General features: G+C 58.4%; 1 protein-coding gene across 2 annotated transcripts; it reads right to left on the reverse strand.

The window, feature by feature from the left end:
• Positions 1-2,244: 2,244 nt before the first annotated feature.
• SRC (SRC proto-oncogene, non-receptor tyrosine kinase) lies at positions 2,245-15,483 on the reverse strand. 2 transcript variants are annotated; one of them, XM_027693930.1, is made up of 13 exons: positions 15,409-15,483; positions 11,561-11,810; positions 11,217-11,316; positions 10,735-10,752; positions 7,315-7,413; positions 6,157-6,260; positions 4,666-4,815; positions 4,242-4,397; positions 3,900-4,079; positions 3,743-3,819; positions 3,208-3,361; positions 2,916-3,047; positions 2,245-2,481 (listed from the first exon to the last, which is right to left on the reverse strand). In XM_027693930.1, the coding sequence occupies exons 2-13, from the start codon at positions 11,799-11,801 to the stop codon at positions 2,273-2,275; spliced, it is 1,620 nt and encodes a 539-aa protein (XP_027549731.1). In that variant the 5' UTR covers positions 11,802-11,810; positions 15,409-15,483; the 3' UTR covers positions 2,245-2,272. The 2 variants fall into 2 exon arrangements, with proteins under 2 accessions (XP_027549731.1, XP_027549732.1); XM_027693931.1 differs by lacking the exon at positions 10,735-10,752.
• Positions 15,484-21,812: the final 6,329 nt, after the last annotated feature.

The following is a 21,812-nucleotide window of genomic DNA, read 5'->3' on the forward strand; positions in this document are numbered from 1 at the left end:
AACAGGGGAAGACCCAGAACATCGAGGTTTAGGGAGACCCTACCCAAACACAGAAACCTGTAAGGAAGGGAGAGGAGGAGAAAAGGCTCCAACTTTTGAAATTATTTAAAAACAAATCCATTAATCCAGTTGCTGTTCTTCAAGCCAGCAGGATCTCTCCATCCAGCTGAAGAGCCTGATCAAGCTGATTTTGAAGGTTTTACTCAAAAAAGGAGCCACCAACCAACCAACCAAGCAAGCAATTCCTTGGTTCATAAATAAGTGTGCAGGGAGCTGTGGGAGTGAATGGGAAGCAGTGCTGTGCCTGAACCCTGCTCTGGTAGAGATTTGGGGTGGGGCTTTTGGCTACCCCCTGCCCACACTGGGCTCCCACCCAGCTTTCCTGGGACACTGGTACCATGGCAGGGACTGGTGAGAGGTGGGTTGGGTCTGCTGCCTGTGAGGAGGCTGTGCTGGAGGGAAAGGCCATCCCACAGGTGATGGGGAGGCACAGAAAGCCCCCTGCCCGAGGACTGAGAGGTGAGTGAAGCCACTGGCTCCCCTCTCTGGGTCCTTCCCCCCAGGACTCCTGCCCTGCAGCACTCCCCAACACCCCATCCCACTGTGGCCCAGGAGAGCATCTGAAGACCCCCCAGGTTTTTCTGAGCGAGTGGGGCTGGCACCCGAGAGGTGAGGGAGAGAAGCTTTGTGAACCACCACAGTGAAGGGTTTCCAGCTGGATACAGCCACAGGAGGGGGAAAACCAACACATGCAATGAAATCTAGGTCTGGGAGGGTGTGGGGACCACTCGAGGGTTATGTACAAGCAGGCGTTGAGTGGAAGAGGGCAGGGACTGGGATTTGCCACACCAAGTCTGGGAATCGGCCCCACGGGATATGTGTGGGGCAAAGCTGGGCAGGGATAGCCACTCACCTCCGAAACAGGGCTGAGGACTTTGAGAGCAAGCAGGGGGGAGATGAGGATGCAAATGTGGCACAGCACTTCCCGGGAGTCTTCTCTGGGATGGTGGCATGTGGCTTGGGATGCTGCATGGGGGCTGCAACCCGGCAGCTGAGACATGAGGGGTAGAGGGAAGCCAGCTAAAAACATACCAGGTGAACAAAAGCATCTGTGAAAGACAAGTATTTCCCTCAAAACACTCCCAACACCCTGAACAGCTACATGGGCCATGCACCCAACCCCCACAGTGGCAGTGGATTTGGTGGCAGGGCCAGCCCGGGGGACTCTGCTGGTGGGACAGCTGGTGGCAGAACCAGGGGTGGAGGCTGAGGGGCACTTTACAAGGATGTGGCTGGAAGACCTAGAGTGTGTGGTGGGAGAAAACACAGTGGGGTAGCAGGGCTGGCTGCAGACAGGGCAAGGGCTCTGCCAGCATCCCCTGTGCCACTCCCAGGAGAGGAGAGACATGTCCCCTGGGGGAACAGACACAGCTGGAAGATTTGATCGTGTGCCCAGGTGCTCCTATGGGACAGTGTCCATTACCAGAGCCACGAGCAGTCACATTTCATGGTTCCAGAACCCACTTGCCATTGAGGTCACGGCAAGGCCAGAGGGACCACCAGAGTTCTGCTGCCATCCCACGCTGGCACCACCACCTGGTGCGTCACCCCCTTTGAACCAGCCAGGGATTGTGCCGTCATGACACTGAGCTTAGCTCAGTTGGTTAGAGGGTGGAGCTAATAACACCAAGGTCATGGGTTTGATCTCCATGTGGGCCATTCACTTAAGAGCTGGACTTGATGGTCCTTACGGGTCCCTTCCAACTCAGCATTCTGTGATTCTGATTCTGTGGTGAAATGTCTCTGCCAGCATCCTCAGGGGAACCGGAGCCAAGGGGGAGACAGTGGAGAGGGTGAGGAGGCAGGGAAATTTGTGCTGATTTAGAAAGGGGGTGCAGGAGACTGGGGCCATGTGTCTGAGGTGGAGTGATGCCATCCCCCAATCCCTCCAGGCTCAGCCCAGAGCTGTAGAGGGGAAAAGTCTCCCAAAAGCCAAGTCTCTTGTCAGGAGATGCTCCGCTCGCCCTCCCGAGCCAGCTCCGCCGGCGCCCACGGGCTCCTCTCGCCAGCAGGACAGCGCCGCTTCCACGCACGGGCCACAAGTCTCAGTGAGCAATGGGGGGACCCAGCACCTCCCTGGGCTGCATCCGCAGATAACGCCCCGTCCTGCTCCAGGGCTGCTCCACAAAAACAGCCCCTTGGTGGGGAGGCCAGCCCTCGGTGCCCTGCGGCGAGGACGGCAGCGTCCCTGGTGCCAGGAGGAACTCCGGGTCTATAGGTTCTCGCCGGGCTGGTACTGGGGCTCTGTCGAGGTGAAGTAGTCCTCCAGGAAAGCCTGCAGGTACTCGAAGGTGGGTCGCTCCTCTGGGTCCTTCCGCCAGCACTGGCACATGAGGTCGTGCAGGGACTCTGGGCACTCGGGCGGGCAGGGCATGCGGTACCCTCGCTCCACCTGATCCAGCACCTCCCGGTTCACCATCCCTGCGTGCCAGAGGAGACACGGCATTGATCAGAGCCGGGCCAGGCCCTGCACTGCGCCTGTCCCGGGGGACACACCAAGGGTGCCGTGCTGGGACACGCCTCAGGGGCAACCCCTGTGACCCACAGGGAGAGAGATCCCCCCAGCCCAAGAGCACTTTGTCCCTGCCAGCCTGTCACCTTGCTCGGGGCTAGAGAGGGACAGGGTGGCTGGGACCTTGCACCCTGGCCAATCTCTGCTCACCCCAGAGGGGAGGATCCAACCTGGGAAGGGGCAGCGCAGCCCCAAAGGGCAGGAGAAACTTTGCATCAGTTTGTTACTCCACAAGGATGGCTCTGAGGGCCATGGAGTACCAGGAGTAAGCTCTGGGCATGAGCAGCTGGCATTGGGCACTGCAATAGGGACAGGGCTTCTGCTGGTGGGTGCCTGCCCTCACCTGGGTACGGCACTCTGCCCTTGGTGGTCAGTTCGGTCAAGAGGATGCCAAAGGACCAGACATCTGACTTGATGGTAAACCTTCCATACAGAGCTGCTTCAGGGGCCGTCCACTTGATGGGGAACTTTGCACCTGGATGGAGAGGCAGCGTGAGGGGGTGTGTGGGGCCACGAGTGTCTCTGTGCAGTCAGAGCCACGTGTCGGCTCCAGACACAACACACACCTCTGGGGACCAGGGACCAGTGGCCATTGCTCTGGTGCCACCTGCCTGGGCACCTCAAGGGACACGCACCTTGACGAGCAGTGTACTCGTTGTCCTCGATGAGACGTGCCAAGCCGAAGTCAGCCACTTTGCACACCAGGTTCTCCCCCACAAGGATGTTGGCTGCCCGCAGATCCCGGTGGACGTAGTTCATCCTCTCCACATAAGCCATGCCAGATGCGATCTGTGGGGACCAGCACATGGGGCATCGAGGCTGACAGGGTGACACGAGGGTCCCCGGGGAGTGCCTGGCAGCACTGAGGGGAACAGCTCTGCAGTGTCACCCAGCCGGGGTGTGGGAACAACCCCCTGCTCAAACAACCCCATGAAGACACGGGTTTGCTGGCCAGGGAGAGCCAGTGGCAACAGGAATGAGCAAAACGATGGTCCCAGACTGCAACAAAGCTCCAGGCTGAGACCCAGTGGGGACCACAGCACCCACCTGAGCAAGGCTGCACAGCACCCCACTACCTGACCAGTGACAGCTGTGACAGCCCAGTGAGGGGCTCAGGCAGCCAGCGCCCTTGGAGGGGAATGTAGGACACCTGGGGATGCCCAAACCCACCTGAGCCGCCATATCCACGAGCTGGGGCAGCCGCAGGTACTTGCCCATCTCACCCTTCAGGAAGTCCAGGAGGCTCCCTGCGAGGAAGACCATGGTCAGAGCAAAGTGGAGGAGCAGAGCCCCTTGGCCGCACCCTCGGTGTCCCTCCTGTGCTCACCCTTGCTCATGTACTCAGTGACAATGTAAATGGGCTCCTCCGAAACCACGGCGTAGAGCTGAACCAGCTTCTCGTGCCGGAGCTTCTTCATGACCTGGGCTTCCTGCAGGAAGGCCTCCGGGGACATGGTGCCAGGCTTCAGTGTCTTGATGGCCACCCGGGTGGTGCCATTCCAGGTCCCTGTGGCACAGGACACGCGGCTCAGGACACACGTACGGGACAGGGGGCCGTGTCCCTCCCCTGCTCCCCCACCCCACTGCAGGCTCTGGGCACCTGCAAATGGCTGGGGACAGGATGCAGGTGGTGACAGGGAGGGGACAGCGGGGAGGGAATGCTCCTTACCCATCCACACCTCTCCGAAGCAGCCCTGTCCCAGCTTGACCTCCAGCCGCAGCGATTCCCGGGGGATTTCCCAGGCATCCTTGGCAAGGCCTTGGGTCTGGGGCTTGGATGTGGGGCAGACGTTGGTGAGACGGTGGCACAAGCCGTCGGCGTGTTCTAGCACAGGAGGGGACAACAGCAAGGTGACACTTGGGCTTTTAGGTACGTGATGTCTTTACCCCACATCCTCCCAGCAAACACCTCGGGGACCAGTACCCAAACCCTGTGCCCTCAAATCCAGGCAGCTTTTCACCAGGGTCCCACACAACCAGTTTGGGTTCCCCATCCCTGTGCTGGCTTCCCAACAGCACCCGCCCTGCAGCGAGAGCAGGCACAGCACCCCAGGTGCCACCAGACCCCAAGGGGACCCCGCATGGCTACCCACTGGAGTAGTAGGCCACCAGCTGCTGCAGGCTGTTGAACTGGGTGCGGGAGGTGATGTAGAAGCCGCCGCTGTCCAGCTTGCGGATCTTGTAGTGCTTCACGTTGAGCCCCTTGGCGTTGTCGAAGTCGGACACAGAGAGGCAGTAGGCACCTGTGGGCAGGAGCGAGGGGCTGGGGGAGATGTGCTGCAGGCAGGAGCTCCCCATGGGGTCCCACGGAGGGTGGGCGTGGAGGAGGCAGGACTGGGCGTGCAGGCTCCCTCTTTCACCCATAGAAGAGGATGGGGAGCAGCTCCCGGATGCACCAGCTGGCACCTGGTGCCAGGGAGGGACGGCATGTACCCCTGGCTACAGGCACAACGTGCAATCACAACCTCCAGCTGCCCCCTGCTTGCACAGCAGCTCCGCCAAGCCTTGCCACCAGCCATCCTATGGGATGTGCTAACCAGGGGCATTGTCCCCCAGCCCCTAGACCTGTCAGGTCCTTCTCTCCAGCAGGAGATAGGATCAATGGGAGGCAGGCTGGGGGGAGCTCCTGACTCACCACCCCAACATCTCAGCATCTCAGAGGGGAGCCAAGGGCTGGTGGGTCCAATTCCCTCCTCCACAAATACCCCTTTGGGATCTTGGTTCTGCTCTGCCCACACAAGCACAGCACAGTGCTGCTGGGGCCACAGAGAGCAGAGATGAAGATTTATGCTGCTGCTTGAATGAGCTGAATAAAATAACTAGTGATAAGTTCAAGGCATAAAAACAGTGAGGCACATCAAGGGGCTTTTCCCAAAGGTGCATTTGGAGCCAAACTAAGCCACGTTTTCAGGTAAGAAACAGCATCCTCAGGCAGTCAAACCTCAAAGATCACAACTCACGCTTTTGGAAGATATAAAACAAGTATAAAGAGTCATCAGACTTGAAAGAAGGATTCAAGTTCATCGCTCCCTCAGCCTGCCTGCCCAGGAAGCACATATTCAAGATTTTGCCACTATACAGGGACCAAGGAAAACCAAAAAAACATCTACTTGGGGGTAAAGAAAAAAAAAAGGAAAAAAGAGCATCCTGCCAGGTGGTGCTGCTGGGGATGGAGAGGCTCCCAGCTCCCACCCTGCCATGAGCTGAACAATCTCTCTGAAGGGCGCCTGCCAGGCAGGCAGTAGTGGGAGAGAAGTGGCCACGTACCCCCAGACCATGGGCTCGGTGGTGTAATGGTGTGTTCAGCACAGTCACTGGGGATGTGATGGGTGCAGCAGCACTGGCTCCCTGGGGATCAGCACTGGCAGGGGAGATCCCAGGAGGCTGCCCATGCTGAGGGGCATCACTCAGCAATGCCAAACATCATCTCCTGTCTATATGGTACGACCCCGTTCTTCTTCTCCCTCCCCCTGTGCCTAAGCTGGGGAACTTGGATCCCACAGAGTGACCGAGGGGACTCAAGGTACCCCCACACCCTTTAGAGAGGGTCTCTCCGAGGCCAGTCTGCCCCCAAACCCACTCACCTTTCGTAGTCTCACTCTCCCGGACCAGGAAGGTCCCTCGGGGGTTTTCGGGGTTGAGCAGCAGCCGCTCGGACTCCCGGCGAGTGATCTTCCCAAAATACCACCTGCAGGAGCAAGGCAGCAGCTCAGCACCCAGCACTTGTTCACCCCCTCCACTGCCTGCCCAAGCAGGGGCCTCAGCCCCAGCCTCCACACCACAGGTTTTGGAGACCAGGGGCTGCATCTCTGGGCTTGGGTGCCTCAGGGTGCACCTTGTCCCCATACAGCCCAGCAACCCTGCTCCACAGGCCTTGGAACACCTTCACTCCAAAAGCCTTCCCAAATGGGATCCCTGAAGCCCCCCGAGCTCTTGCTGAGGGAAACCATGCTGCTGGCTGGGAAAGGGACATAGCTGGCACCTCCTGCTCTGAGACATACATCTGGCTTTTCCCCTGCCTGCTCTCCCTGTGTGACAGCTCCCTCCACTCTCAGCCCGATCCACACAGGTGGAGCCAGCAGTGTGTCCACGTGGAGGAGTAAAATCATAGAAACATAGAACAGTTTGGGTTGGAAGGGACCTTAAAGATCACCTCGTTCCAAACCCCCTGCTACGGGGGTTGGAACCTTCCTGCCACACCTTCTACAAGATCACCTTCTTCAAACCCCCATCCAATCTGGCCACAAAGACTTCCAGGGATGGGGCAGCCACAGCTTCTCTGGGCAACCTGTGCCAGTCCCTCACCACCCTCACAGGGAAGAATTTCTTCCTAACATCTAATCTAAATCTCTCCTCTTTTAGTTTAAAACCATTCCCCCTTGTCCTCTCACAGGGCCCTCTACCCATGTAAAAAGTCACTCTCTCTCTCTTTTATGAGCCCCCTTTAAGTCCTGGAAGGGTGCAATGGAGCCTTCTCTTCCTCAGGCTCTCCATAAAAACCAGACCAAAAGCACCCACGGCCTCACTGTGCCACTGCTTCCCCCTCCACCATGCAAGCACACTGCACCACTGCACTCCTGGGCCTTAAAGGAAGGCTGGGAAACATTTACAGGGTTTGCACACTCAAAGGGGAAAACAGCAAAGAGGAAGGCTTCCCCCAGGAGCGGGGCAGGGGCAGGGAGGAACACTCGGGGTGCGTTTGCTATCGCTCTTTTTTAAACTGTCTAAAAGATGGCAATTACTCTTCAGCCTGGATGGAGTCTGAGGGCGCGACATAGTTACTGGGGATGTAGCCCGTCTGTCCTGTAGTGAGGGAATGAGCCAGCCACCAGTCACCTTCCCTGCAAGAGAACCAAAACACACTCAGTGTGAAGCCAGGAGCCCCCCGGCCAGCCCCTCGCCCGCCCACAGGCACCGGGGGAGGACGAGCCAGCGCAGAGCCCTGCCGGGAAGGGGGACAGCCCTACAGCCCCAGCCCTGCAGCCAGACCCCAGCCAGGAGTGCTCCTGCTGCCAGCCCCTGCCCACAGATCCGTCTGGGTGAGCTCTTATTAGTGGGGCCACCCATTGGCATATGGAATGAACTTTAAACTTAAACTGGGCAGGGCAGCCCGTGAGCCAGAATGCCTTCAGAGCCACCTGAATGGGAACGGGGTCTGGCTGGAGGTTGTGAGGCATTGGGGGTCCCAGCAGCAGGACAGGGGGGAGCAGCAGGCGAGGGGAGGGAGGGGAAATGGGGAGAAGCAACAGAAGGATGGCAGTGATTAACAAAGGCACCAGGAAAACCCAGGAGAGTTAGTTAAACACAGGCTGCAGAAAAGCAACAGGAAGGGGCTGAGGTTTGGGCAGGGGGTGAGCCCTGCCCGGCAGTGATGCCCAGCCTGGATGCAGTGGGACCTGTCCAGTTTGGGTGCCCTGCTCACAGCCCCAGGATGGGCACCCCACGTGGCTGCAGCCCTGACCTGAGCCTTGTGCAGCCCCAGCAAGGGTGGGCTCTGCCTGCACAACCATGAGTGTGACTTGTTGTCCCCAAAAACCTGGGGCTTAGCCACCATTCCTCCCTCCAGCTCCAGGATCAGTGGCCCCAGGCACATCCCCAGGAGCTGGAGTCTCCTCCCCACTCTGCCCTCCTGCCCACCAGCTCCTGCTCCAGACAGGGCTGGAGAGGACAATGAATAGAGAGGAACAAGAGGACGGCAGGAGGCGGCTTCCCCTTCCTGCAGACAGCAGGGCTCTTCCTCCCACCACCTGCATCTTCTTGCCCATCAAAGACAGAGTCACCAAACTCATCCTGACCACAAGGGAGACGAGGCTACGGGAAAACTGCAGATTCGTGGGAACAGCCCTGTAAGGATGCAGGAACTTGGCAGGACAACCTCCACAAACACATCACAGAAAAACACTAATAACCTCAGCCACCACTGCAAGGCTCATCAGACCACATCCAGACCCATCCCTGACCCTGCAGATGTGTAAACCTCCATCCTCACTCCAGACACACCAGCAGCTTGTGCTTTCCCCGCTAAACCAGCGATGCTTCCAAGTGGTCAGGAGAACCCAGACACGGCCCCCAGCTCCACACAGTGGTGTCAGTGGGGCAGGGGACAGCAGGGACCTTCCAGGCCTCTCCTCCCCCCCACAGAGCTGGGCTCTGTCCCTGGACCAGCCTGGCAGCAGCCCTGGATGGCACTTCAGCCTCTCCCAGCCCCAGCACAGTGCATGGGCTCCCCAGACAGGGCTGCTGCCCCAGTCACCTTTACTGAGGTGGCTCTGAAAGCTGGTTGGGCTCTTTCCCACAGGACCAGAGTAAACATCTGCTTGAAAAATGCCCAGCTTTTGACTTGTGGCTTCATTCCAGCTTGGGCTGCAAGGCTGCAAGCTGGGAATTCAGCAAAAACAAACTATTCCAAAAATATCTCAGTGGGGAAAAAATAATAATAATCATCATCATCAAAACAAAGCATTTCAACAATTCCCTGCACAATCTTACCCAAAATATCCCACCACATCCCTGCTGGCTGCCAGCTGGCTGGGAGGAGACCTCCTCCCACTGGAAATGGGACCACGAGAGCCTTTCTGCACTGGGGGGGACTGGGAGGCTGACCTGGAGCAGGGATCTCAGTGATGTGGAAGCTTCTCCTTCTGTCCTGCACAATCCTGGTTAAGTCAGAGCAGCCAAAACCTGCCACCACCCTGCAAAGCCACTATGGCCATGGGCTCCTGCTGTGCCCAGGACCTGCCAGCCCTTCCCAGACTGACCCTCCCCACAGCTCCAGGGATGCCCTGCCAGGGAGCCTAGAGGAAGGGGACATCACACGCCTGCCTGTTGCTGTCCCCAAAGTGCAGCAGCCTGAGCTGTTCCCAGACTGTCCAAGCATCTCTGGGAACTCAATGAGAAGAGTGATTCACACCCTGAGCACTGCACAAACTGCCCAGCTTCCTCCACTGCCTCTCTCCCTGTGGACATCCCACCCACACAGACACTGGGAAGGTCAGCAGCTACATCCTGCACCCTCCACCAAAGGGCTGTGTCACCAAACAAAGCCCTTTTGCCCCCCAGATGCTGCAGAGCCCATCACAGCTTGACCTTTCCCTTTGACCGATAAATAGAAGCAGAGGAAAAAAAAAGTGTGGAAATGTCAGAAGCGATATGAGGTGTAAAATAAAAACCCACATATATGGGCCTAGTCTGGACCTCCACGAGCAGAGCTCACTTTGCAACAGCCCAAACTCAAGAGTAGGGCTCTTACACTGCTGAGGCTGAAAGTAAGAAGCCCCAAAACCCCCAAATTCAGGCTTTTCCTGTAGCATTGAAGCCCTGAGCATCCTGGACTTCATGGATGAAACAAATCACCATTAATAAACAGCACTGGAACAATGAGAACAAGGATCAGATTGAAAACATGTTTATGCAACACTGCCCGAGCATTGCAGGAGAAATCTCACTCCCAGGGTGCTCCCTTGTGTTTCCACTCTTTGACTTTGCAAAGCTGTTTTGGGTGCCCAGGTTGGAAGGCAGCAGTGGAGGGGAACGGGAGCTGCAGACCCTTGGGACCCTGTAACAGCTCCATGCCTGGGGACATTGGCTCTGCCAGCCAGGCTCCAGACCATGTGTGCCACGTTAGGACAGACCACACATGGATTTAATAACACAGGATCATGTTTAGGAGCATCTTCCAGCTGGCCATGCTGCCCTGCTCTACACAGCACGTGATGTGTGTGCTCTGGTGACCAGGACGGGGAGCAAACCAGGGGGTCAGACCCCTAAGGACGTGCTTGAGTCCCCAGAGTCACTCATGAAAAGTAAAAGTATAATTAAAAAATGAAAAAAAAAAAAAAGGGGGAGGCAAAAAAAGGCCAGGAGGAAGTGAAGAGCCAACTGGAAAGGAACTGCAGAGGGGAGCCAGGCACAGACAAAGAAAGGGGCCAGGTTCAGAGCTCCCAGGTGCAGACACAGCTCTGGATGGAACAGTTCCCCAGCATGGGAAGGGACTCCCCGCTCTGTCCCAGTTGCTCAAGGAAAACAAACCCAACTGACCACAAAACCATCAGGAAACCATCTCCTCCCAGCCCTGCTCCAACCAACCTGCCCTAACAGGGGCAGCAGATGGGTTTTGATCATGTAGATCATTAATAATAACAGTAATAATGTGCCATACACACCTGACATCCACTTTCCTCCTAAATGACAGCATGGAGGGAGAGAAAGAAGAGTCAAGAGAGAAGGTGAGACCAGAAACAGCTTGCAAGCACAGGGGAAAGCACCCGTGAAGTTGAGGAATCTGTCCAGGCAAACGAGAGGGAGCTGAGCACGGATGGGGACGGGGGACTAGTGGGGACATGGCCCTGTGTTGGAGGGCACAGACTGGCCAGCAAGCTGAGGAGGCAGCTTAGTGACAAGGCTGCCAGGCCATGGTGACCAGCAGCAGGGCTGGGAGGAGGAGGAAGCAGGCAAATGATTGCTTCTAGCATCAGTGTCCTTGGACAAGTCACTGTGTCCGTGCACATTTTGGTGCCTCTCTCTCTGAGCCCCCATCCCTGGGAGAGCTGGTCCTGCTGGGCTGGGCTGGGGGCTCCTCAGGAGGGACAGAGATGGCAGCTCACCACATGGGTGTGGCTGCAGGGACAGGGACAGGCACACTCACGTGTTGTTGACGATTTGCAGGCGCTCTCCTTTCTTGAAGGACAAGTCCGTTTCGGTCCGGGACTCGTAGTCATAGAGGGCCACGAAGGTGGTGACTCCACCTACGACACAGAGCTCTCAGGAGGGGCACGGCCACAGGTGCTGCTGCAGAACAGCGCTGGGTGCCCCTCACCAGGGACCTTCCTCTCCCCCACCATCCTCCCACGGGCCAACAACACACAGATCTGCTTCTCCCCCAAGCACAGAGTCCCTCAAAAGCAGAAGACCCCAAGAAGCTGGCCCCAAGCCCACAGAGACCCAACCGAGAGACCCTCCCCACCCTGCCGAGCCCCAGCCCACACCAACCAGCCAGCGCCCCGGCACGCTGCGGAGAGGTGACCGTGTCAGAGGTGTTGAAGCCTCCAAAGAGCTTGGGTTCAGCAGCCATGGTCCCGAAGGCGCGGCTGGGGGTGCGGTGGGCATCGGGGGCTGCCGCCTTGCTGGGCGTCTGCGAGGCCGGGTAACCCCCATGGTGGGTGTTGTCGGTGGGCTCCAGGCTGCGCCGGCGCTGGCTGGGGTCTTTGGGCTTGCTCTTGCTGCTCCCCATGGTCCCGGGCTGGAGGAGGCACAGACGCGCAGAGGGCCTCTGTTATTATCGTTATAATTATTATTATTACAATTAGTAAGCAGAAGTTGCTCCCCAGGGCCTGGGTGACAGATGCCTGCCCACCAGGAAACGAAACAACCTCTGGAGTCTGTTCAAACATCAGCTGCCGGGAAGTCTGGCCATCCTGTCCTTGCCCTGGGACACCATCGCCCCTCCGTAACACTGAGCCACCTCCTGCGTGGCCACGGCAGCCAGAGAAACACCAGGAGTGGAGTTTTCAGGACACGCTTTGGGAGCAGAGGGAAGCACACTGAGCCCTGGGAATGTGGAGCGAGGATGCTGAGCGTGGAGCCTGGACCTGTGGTCGAGAGTGCAGCGGCTCCGGGGCCAGGCACCCGCTGTGGGATGTAGCTCAGTCCCACCCAGACGCATTTCCTCGTGCATGAGAGTTTGTACCAGGGCGTGGACAGGAGAAAACAAGACACAGACAAATATCCACGTGCTTGGATTACTGTGACAGCAGAAATTTGGAGAACCCACAGCGGCATCACTGCTGGCTCAGGATGGGGATTTAATTGCTGAACATGTACCTTTGAAGTCCAAAACGTGCAGCAAACGGGATAAAAGCTTAAATCAGGAGCAGTTTCAGGCAGCTCACAGCTAAGGACCAAGGGATCTTGGCTTTATATATAGTCAAATAGTTTATATATAGCCTTCCTTTCCACTCAAGATCACACTCTATAAATACCTTCGAGGTAATGATATAAATGAAGGAAGGGAATTATTTGCAGTCTCCAAAGATGGCAGGATACCCAGCAGTGTCCTGAAGCTATGGAAGGAAATATTTAGGCTAGATCACGCATGGCAGGAGGGAAAAGGGAGGTGGAGACAACCAGGGAGGAGACTATCTCTGATAAGAACACAGAAGCAGGGAAGCAGCAGAGGAGGCAGCCACTGCCTATGGGGTGTGGGACCTGGATGCAGCCACCAGTGAGGCTTTGCCAGGGGTTTTTCTAGCCCAGCTTTGGAGAGAATTCAGGCCAAACACCCACGAGCAGGGCCAGAGCCATGGGCAGCCCCAGCAGCCTGCACAGCCCCAGTGTCAGTGGGGCAGAGCCCCTGGCTCCTGCCATGGGGAAGCTTAGGGGTGCCAGGCACAAGCTCTGCTCCCCTCCCTGCTCCCCTCCCCACAGTGCTCGGGGCTTATTTCCCAGAAGACACAACTTCCATCCACTCTTTTCCAGCTCCCACATTGTACAAGCAATGTACACAAGCAGTGTCCTGGTGTGACCCGTGCTGGCAGGATCAGACCCTGCCAGGGTCAGGGAACTGGAATAAACTGATTTTTTAGGAATTGGAATAAACTGCTAGGTATGACTCCAGCAGCCACTCCAGTGGGGAGAAGAGCTGTCCTTCCTCCTATGGATGTGGGCAACAAGGAAGGACCAATGCCTCTATCTGCCACGGGACCCAGCCCATGTGTATCTGTCCTGGACTTTGGGGTTCTTGAAGCAAAGAAAGGTCAAATATAAGCTCTGCACTGGCAAATTGTCACTGCCAGCAATCCAGAGGCAGATACTGCAGCCAGGAGGGAGGGTGTCCGTCCCGTAAATAAATGCACTTTAAAAGCCTGGTGCCGAAGATACTAAAGCAGAACTGCAGGGGAAAGCAGGACCTTAGAAGCAATGAGAAGAAGCCCCCACCACCCCATTCCCAGCAAGCCCCTCTCTCACCTCTGTCCAGAGCTCCAGTACCCACTGGTGCTCCCGGGATGGCAGCAGCAGTGCAGGGAGGAAAGTGGGGGCACAGTGGGGCTGTGACCGTGTGGCTTGTGACTGCCCACGCGACCGTGAGCAAGGGCAGAGCCGCTCAGAGTTTCCCCTGGAAACAGCACTTCCCCAGGCAGGAAAACTCCCTGGCTGGGGCAGCGGATTTAGCAGCACTTTGGGGACACAAGTGTCCCCTGGGTCAGCAAAGGATTTGTCAGCATGCTGAGAAAATCAGAGTATAAAATACTCAATATGCCCAGAGATTAGCCAGGACCACAGCACAGAGATGGGAGAGTGGATCCCCAGGCACTTCCCCAAAGCAGGCGAGTCCTTGCCTTCACACCCCTGAGCCTGCGGGCACAGGATGTGCATCTTCCAGGCATGTCCCGGCCAGGGATGCCATGGACTGTGAGATCATCCCTCCTGTGCAGTGGTTTGGGCAGGGAGAGCTCTCCAATGGACAGCAGAGCTCCCACCCTGCACTGGGGTGCTGACCCCCCTGGGCAAGGGCTTTGCTGGGTGTGCTGGTCACCAGGACATGATGCTCCAACGGGGCCCAATGCAGGAGGAGGAGGAGCAGGAGGCATATGAACCCATGGTCCTCTGGGGAAGGGGCTGCAGAGCAGCGAGCTCTGCTCCAAGCTCTCCTGTTGCTTTGCACATAAATACCTGCACGCTCTTGCTTCGACTTGGCTAGTGTAAAATGCAGGCTGACAACCCCAAACTGTGCCCAGAGGCACTGGCAGCCTTGCACCATCCCCACTCTGAGTCTCAGGTAACTCAGCCCACAGGACCATATGGCTCTAGCCCTGTGGCTCTCCACCTGTCCCCAGGGAGGAGAGGGGGCCTGAGAAATACCCTGTAACCCCAACATCCCCCTTGGCAGCCAGGGAGGAAAGGGTGCACATTCCCCTGGGAGAATGCAGGGTTGTGCAAGAGCCTGGCAAAGGAGTGATTAATGACAGCAGGAATGTGCTGTGCACTCAGGTCCTGGGAGGCACCAGGGAGAGACCCCCCTGCTTCCAGCAGAGCCATTGATGAACTCCCCCAGAGTCAAAGGGCAGACAAGGAAGGGAGTGAACCCACCACCCAACGTGGCAGCTCCCAGCACGCCCCAGCAGCATCACTGGGGGCTGTGGGACAGCACCACAGCAGCCAGACTGCAAAAAATACCCATCGCCAGCAGCTGTGCTGTGTTTATGTCTAATAAATTTATGTCTAATAAATACAGCATTTCTACACGCAGCAGGCTGCAGGGATGCTCAGCACTGCCAGCATCCAGCCAGGGCAGCCTGTCCAGCACCCAGTGGGATATTTCCCTGTTCCCTTGCTTTTCACAGCCGACAGTGCTGGCATGGGGGGCTCAGCATCGCTCCCCATCCCGGCCAGTGCCTTGGTTTCCAGCAGGGCTTCCCTACTCCCCCTCCCAAGGCTTGTGTGGCAGGCTGGAGCACGGCCAGCATTCCCGTGCTCGCTCTGACTGATGCGAGGCGGCGGACGAGGCAGCTTTCCTGCGGCGGGGATTAGCACCCCGGGCACGTCGCAGCCTGCAGGAACTCCCTGCTTTCCGCTCCGGGGGGTCAGCGCCAGCAGCACATCGTGAACCACCACCGCGATGAGTTGCGAGGCCTCAGCTCTGCCCCCCCCCGGGCCGGCCACGCCTCGGCGAACACCGAGGGAGGGTTCAGCCTTTGGCACCTGCACCCAGCCCCCAGCCCACCCACGGATGCTCAAGGGCCAAATCGGCTGTGGCAGCGCACCCAGGGCCCCAGATCTGAGCCCCCCCGGCAGGTAAAGTGGCCTGGTTCCCTCTCCCCGGGCCATCGGCGATGCCTTACCGGTGCTTTTGGCTACAGCCTCGCCGCGGGGTGGGGAGATGCTGCCGGCCAGCTCAGCTCAGCTCCCGCCGCAGCCTGTGAGACAAGGGAACGTCAGCGCCCGCGGCAGCACCCGCGCCCCCGACCGCGCCCCCGACCGTGCCCTCTGCCCCCCGCCACAGCCAGTGCCCAGCACTGCCGCTGCCCTCCTCCTCCTCCTCCTCCTCCTCCTCCTCCTCCTCCTCCTCGCCACCCCTCCAGCGCGGGGCCGGCAGCGCACACCCGCCCGCTCTGATCTCTCATGTGTGAAGAGGGGACGATTCTCTGCTCCACTTCATCAAACCCACCGGGGACGGGAGAGGAGGTGGCTGCGGCCGCCCCGGGCGATGTCCCAGGATGGGAGGGGAGCGCGGACACCCCCAGCGCACCGAGTGATTTTTCAGGAGAGAAACCAAGCCAGTTCCTCCAGACACACCAGCATTTTCAGCCCTGCTGCTCCATCTCTGGACAGCCGGGACCTGCAGCAGGGAGGGTCAGCTACCAACTGGGGATCTTGTCCCCCGGGATGAGTCACCTTCTCCACTCCCAAAAGCACAGACAGATGCTACAGTACGAACCATGCACAAGGTCTGGGAGGCAACGTGCTGCTGAAGCCCTGACTCAGCCAAAAAAGGACATTTTAGCTAAATTTTTCTAAAAGGACAGTTTTCTGTCACAAAATCGTGCCATGGTGGGACACTTCTCAGCAGCAGTGGCTTGGGGTAGAGCTTCAAGTGGAAAGCAGATCAGGACACGGCCCTGCAGAGTCAGGGCTGCACCTCACCTGGCTCTGCTACCCCTTCCCATTCCCCAGACCATGCAGGAATCGCCTCTGCTCCCTCCTCTCCTACCAAAAGCAAAATCTCTCTCCAACCAGCCCTGCTCACCCAGTGCTGAGCAGAGGCTTGAGCTGCTCCCAAGGGGCTCCTGCTCCTGGATGGAGGGGATTTAGCCCCCATGGCTTCACAGCCCGGCTTTCACACCTCATCTAAGGGGAACATCCCAGTGGCTGCCACGCAGGGGCCGTGCCCCACCGCAGGTTTGTTTTGATGGCCTCCCCTTCCCGCTGCTAATAAGTTTTGTCACTATTTTTAGTGCATTTGATTAGGATAATGAGCAGGAGCTGACTGACAGCTCTTTAAGACGTTGAATGGTTTGTAATTTGTACTCGACGAATACTCGCTGGCAATGATTGCACAGCGGGATGGAGGGGGAAAGCTGCAGCCCCAACTCCAGGCTGCAGCACATACAAATAAGGCTGTGCCAGCACACACGTGGTGCTCGTGTCCCCACCACCCAGGCACATGGGCTCCCAGGCACACGCTGCAAGGCCATGACCATGACTGGACCAAATAGGGCCAAAAAAGCCACGAGGGAAACCCAAACAGGCCTGAGCTTGGGGCCAGCCACACACCGGGTGCTGAGGTGCCAGGTCCTGCAACAGGGAAGGGACAGGTCCCCATGTGGATGGATGCACTTGCAACTTCACAGTGCCAGGCTTGGGGTGTTTGGTGGCTGAAAGTGGTTGCTGTGGCAGCAGCCTGGCACTGCCTGGCACATCTGGCACAGCCCAGCACAGTCCTGCTGCTCGCTTGGCAGAGGTGCCACCATCCTCACCAGCATATCACTGGCACAGCCATGCCCAGGCTCAGGCAACTGGCCAGCACTGCCATCCCCAACTCTCTGTGTGCTGCTGGCTCTGCATTCAGGGTCCTCCCGGCCCCCCATCCCTCCCCAGCTGGAGGGGAGGATGCCAGGGCTGAGCCCAGCCATGCACCCTGCCCGGGGCAGAGGCCGCAGCGAGGAGAGGCCAACCTCGCCCTCCCCTCTCCAAAAGCAATTAAAAATGAGGCACACTTGGCTGCACAACTCAGCTCGGATCAGATCACGGCACGCGAGACAGTGGCGTCCCCATCCTCCCCCGCCGGCGCTGGGAATGCCGCCTGGACTGCCCAGCACCCCCATACCTCCAGGGTCAGCCCCCCCAAAAATCAACTGACAAGTTGGGCGGCAGGAAAGGCTCCATCCTCTGCCCTACCTCCCTGTGGCAGAGATGCTCTGGCAAAGGCAACAGCGAGGGGAACGGCTGCCCTCCCGGTGAGTCCCACTGTTTTCCGCCGCGCCTGGATCGCTCAAGGATACAATGGCCGTGGAACGGGCAGGCTGACAGCGGGCTGGCGGCGAGGGAAGCGATCTTACCGTCCTTGCAAAGACACTAACAAAAGACACTGATTGGGAGCAGACAAAACACAGCAGAGGCAGAAACCTTGGGAAATGCCGCGACAGGCTGGGGCCCGATACCAGACACCAAGCCTTGGAGAGGGAAACATCTCCGGCGAAACAGGCTCCGTCCTTGGGGCTGCTCTGGGGCCAGGTGGGTGCTGAGCGGCATTGCCAGCAGGTGGGACGAGGGGTGATGAGGGAGAGCAGGGCAGCAGCACCCACCCACTGATGGAGGAAGCCGAGCTGAGCCGTGTCCTCGGCTCGCAGAGCCCCGGCGAGATTAATCACGGCAACTGTCTCACACCAGACTGAAAAATGAAGCGTGCGGGACGGCAGGCGAGACAAAGCAGCCTGGCGGCACCCAGCCCGTGGCAGCAGGCACTGGGGACAGGGAGAGGCGGAGAGCAAGGATCCCAAACCCATCGGACCCCTCCCTCCCCTTTGCACACAACCAACCCCATCCCAGCAGCACTGGGGTCCTGCTGGGGCAGATCCATGCAGGACAAATGGAAACCACCTATGAGGCGTGTCATTTAAACCAGAGGTCCTACATTAGAGGGCCTTTGCCGTCCCCTGTGTCCCCCTGCGTGGATGGCACAGTGACAGGTGACAGCAGTGCTGCCCCTGTCATTGTGCCCCCAGACAGTGGGGTCAGTGCCAAGGGTGATGAATCACCATGGTTTGGTCAGTGCTGCTGTAACCACATCGAGATGGTCTTTTAATCATGTTAAGGTGGCCCCCCATCCCTCTCCCCGCATCACCCCCTGCTCCCTCCCCATGGAGATGCAGCTCCGGACATGCTCACACAGCAGTTTCCCCCTCGCTCCCAGGGGATGCTCCTGGGTTTGCCCTTTCCCACGGCAGCATCACGGCCTGGGGCCAGCGAGCGGCAGCACAGCCCCCAGTGCTTTGGGGTGCTCCAGCTCAGCCCACCATCCCCTCTGTCACCCGAATACAGCCCGTGGAAAAAGTGATTCCTGTCCCCTGTCCCATGCCACCAGGCTTTGCTCGGTACAAGAAGGAAACACAGGCACATCTCTGCCAGGCTGGGACCTGCCCTATTACAATGAGTCCCAGGTGGTGTGAAAAGTGGGAGCTGCTCGCCCAGCCCTGCAAAGTGGGGTGTGATGCTGCAGACACCCTCCCTGTCCAGCTGAGGCAGTGAGGGCATGCCTGGACTGTGCCGTCAGCCCTTCTCCACAAGGACACTTGTTTCTCACTTGCACTGATTCCTAAAACAGGGGAAGTAATGCAGAGATGCTCCCTTCATCTCGGGGACAAGCCACAGGCAGGTGCCTCCACTGCCTGTCCGGGACCTCCACTTTGCTCAGCTGACTGCATGTCAAAGGCACCTGAGCTAAGGCACCTCTGCCCTCCCCTGGGTCCTCCCACTGATGGAGAGCCCTCCCAGATGAAGGAATGGCTGGAGGAGCAGGGCAGCACAGCTGCTGTGCGGGGGCCCAGCTACACACTCCCCACAGATACAAGTCCCAGCCCCTCCTACCTGACCCTGTCAACTCCCGTTAAATTTAAAACCATCTTAATTAAAGCTTCACAGCCCAAGCAAGCAGAGGCCAGTTTGTCACAAAAGGGGAAAGGATAATTAGACCAACCATCCAAATTCACTCCCCCCAAGCACGGGGGAGAGTCACAGTCAGGAGCGGTTCAGAATGCCTCTGAAAAGATGTGTCAAAACAGGGAGTTTAAAAGACCAAAACAAACCTCCAAGAAGCACAGAAGCATGCTCAGGATGTTCATCTGGCCAAGAAACTGGGAAACTCCAACCGTGAACACAGAGAGCATGCAGGGAGCTCAAGCTCTCCCCACCATCACAGGGCTGGCCCCTTGACAGGCAGATTTTGGCTCTCTGGGGCCATGGGCAGCAGCTCTGCCAACACCAGTGGCTGCAAACGTCTGCAGGCTGTGCCCCCACTACCCCTTCAGCACCCCAAACCTGGACAAGGGCAGGAGCAGGCCCGATGGTGGGCACCCCGCAAACACCATCTTGCACAGGGCTGGCAGGAGAAAGCCACAAGCCTTATCTCCCCAAAACAATGCAAGTGGCTGCCCAGAGGGAGCAGGATGTGCTGCAAGTTGTGCTTGCTGGTGCTGAGCTGAGTGCTGGGTTTCAAGCCTTTTTCTCCCCGAAGGGATGGGAGAAGGGAAGGTGGCCTTTGCCACACCTTGTCACACCCCCATCACTGCACTGCAGCACACCTGGGTACCAACAGGATCCATCAGTGTGTGGGTCCATCCCTTCTGCACTGCAAGGGCATCCAACAGTTGGAGAAGGGAAACAAAGCTTTCTCACCCTGAGGGCGGTCCAGGACAGGAACAGGGGCCAGAGTGGTGGTAGGATCTCTGGCAGGAGGTGCTCAAAGCTGGCTGGGTGCTGTGCAGCCCGATCGTGCTGGCGCTGCTCCATGTCAGAGCAGGGATACCTACCACTGCCTCCCAGCCTGACTCAGCCTGTGCTTCCAGCATTCCCACCAGGACACCAGCCAAAGCAGGAATTGCCCAATCAGCTCCAGCAAATGCTTTCCAAGGCACACAAAGCCTCTGGCCTGCATTAACCTGAAGCCAGCTCCTCCTAGACAGGTGATGAGGGCACCGCTCTCCTCCTGCCAAATCCAGGAGAAGGAAACCAAAAAGAAATGCTTCCAAGGGCAGGAGCACCTGTGGGGCTGGTAGGAGCCAATGTTGGGCAGGGAAACACTGATGTCGAGCTGGGGTGGCACTAGGAGCTGGAGCTCTTGGCCACCAGGACTGCCCGGAGCTATGGGGCAATGCTTCCCCAGAAGAGCCCTCTGGCTCAGCACTGGGGGCTCAGCACCCCCCAAAATGTACCTTTTCAACACTGGCCCCTGGGCATGCTGGCACCCATGAGCTTCCACCACCTGCCACCTAGCTCTCCAGCTTCCCACGGCCTGTCACATCAACACTGCTCCCATCCTCCTCCAGGCAAAGCACCAGGAAGAGGGACTGGCCCCGCAGGAACAGGGTGATGGAGACTTGATGACACGAGCTGGCCTCTTGAGGAGGAGGGAGGATTTCTGTTCCCCATTTCTGCAGTGCCTCCCCCAGCACAGCCAGCCTCAGGCTCCAGGAAATGGAGTTTGCTTCTGCTTTCTGGAAGGGAACATCAGCCCCGGGTGCTCTCGGGGGATGGCTGTGGCAGCACCCAGCCCACTCCATGCCCAGCTCCTGGGGAAGGGGCAGGAGGCAGTGGGAGGCTGAGGTGACTCACAGGTGGCTCAGACCCGGCCACCACGGTGGTGCCACCTGCACCAACTGTGGCTACGGGGCTGCCACACCCATTCCAACCCGGGCAGCGCAGGCGGCAAATCTCCAGGGCAGGGGGAGGAAGGGGGCAAGGAACGCAGGAAGCAAAAAAGCTCCAGATCTGAGCAAGTTACAACCATCCCCGGCCACGCTGGCGTCACTGCTAAAACATTTCCACCTTCAGAGAAACCAGCCCAGCCAGTCCAGCCAGGAGGGGAGCTCCCGGCGCTCCACCAGCCCTCTGGGGCCAGAGCCGCAGCCCCACTGGCCCTGCAGAGGGGTCCTGTAGGACCCCCATGGTGGGAAACCTCCCAGCAGCCCTCCTGACATGGAACAGGAACTGAAAGACTCACTGGGGAGAAAGGGAAAATGCAGGGAGGGCATGTGGGTACGTGAACCCTCAACACAAACCGTGGGCATCACCCTGCTCCCGGCTGGAGCCACAGGGACTTGGCAGGACACATGCTGGGGTTCACTGCAATGGGAGGGGTCGAAGGACAAGCCAAGCAGAGGCCAAGGCTCTTCCATCACCGATTCCCAACACCCTCACTTTGCAGACCCCTGAACAGTTTCAAACTAATAAGCAGGATCCCGTGCAGCAAATTCACGCTGATGATCAGATTATTTTTATGGGTTTTTCTAGGACTCCGGGGCATCTGCCCGACACAAGCCACGTGCTCCAGGGAACCGTGGGGCCATCAGCCCTGACACACACACGCTGCAGTGTGGCTGCACGAACAGGGCTGGATGCACACTCGATTCCTGCTTTCACCTGTGCAGGCAAGGATGGGACCAGAAGCACCTCCTGCAGCAGCAGGCACAGCCTGGGACTGTGGCTCTGGTTTCAGCACACCGACACACAGGGAGCCTGGACATCACTG

This window comes from Neopelma chrysocephalum, unplaced genomic scaffold, assembly GCF_003984885.1.
Source record: "Neopelma chrysocephalum unplaced genomic scaffold, ASM398488v2 Primary Assembly neopelma1_94, whole genome shotgun sequence".
In the NCBI taxonomy this organism is placed as follows: domain Eukaryota; kingdom Metazoa; phylum Chordata; class Aves; order Passeriformes; family Pipridae; genus Neopelma; species Neopelma chrysocephalum.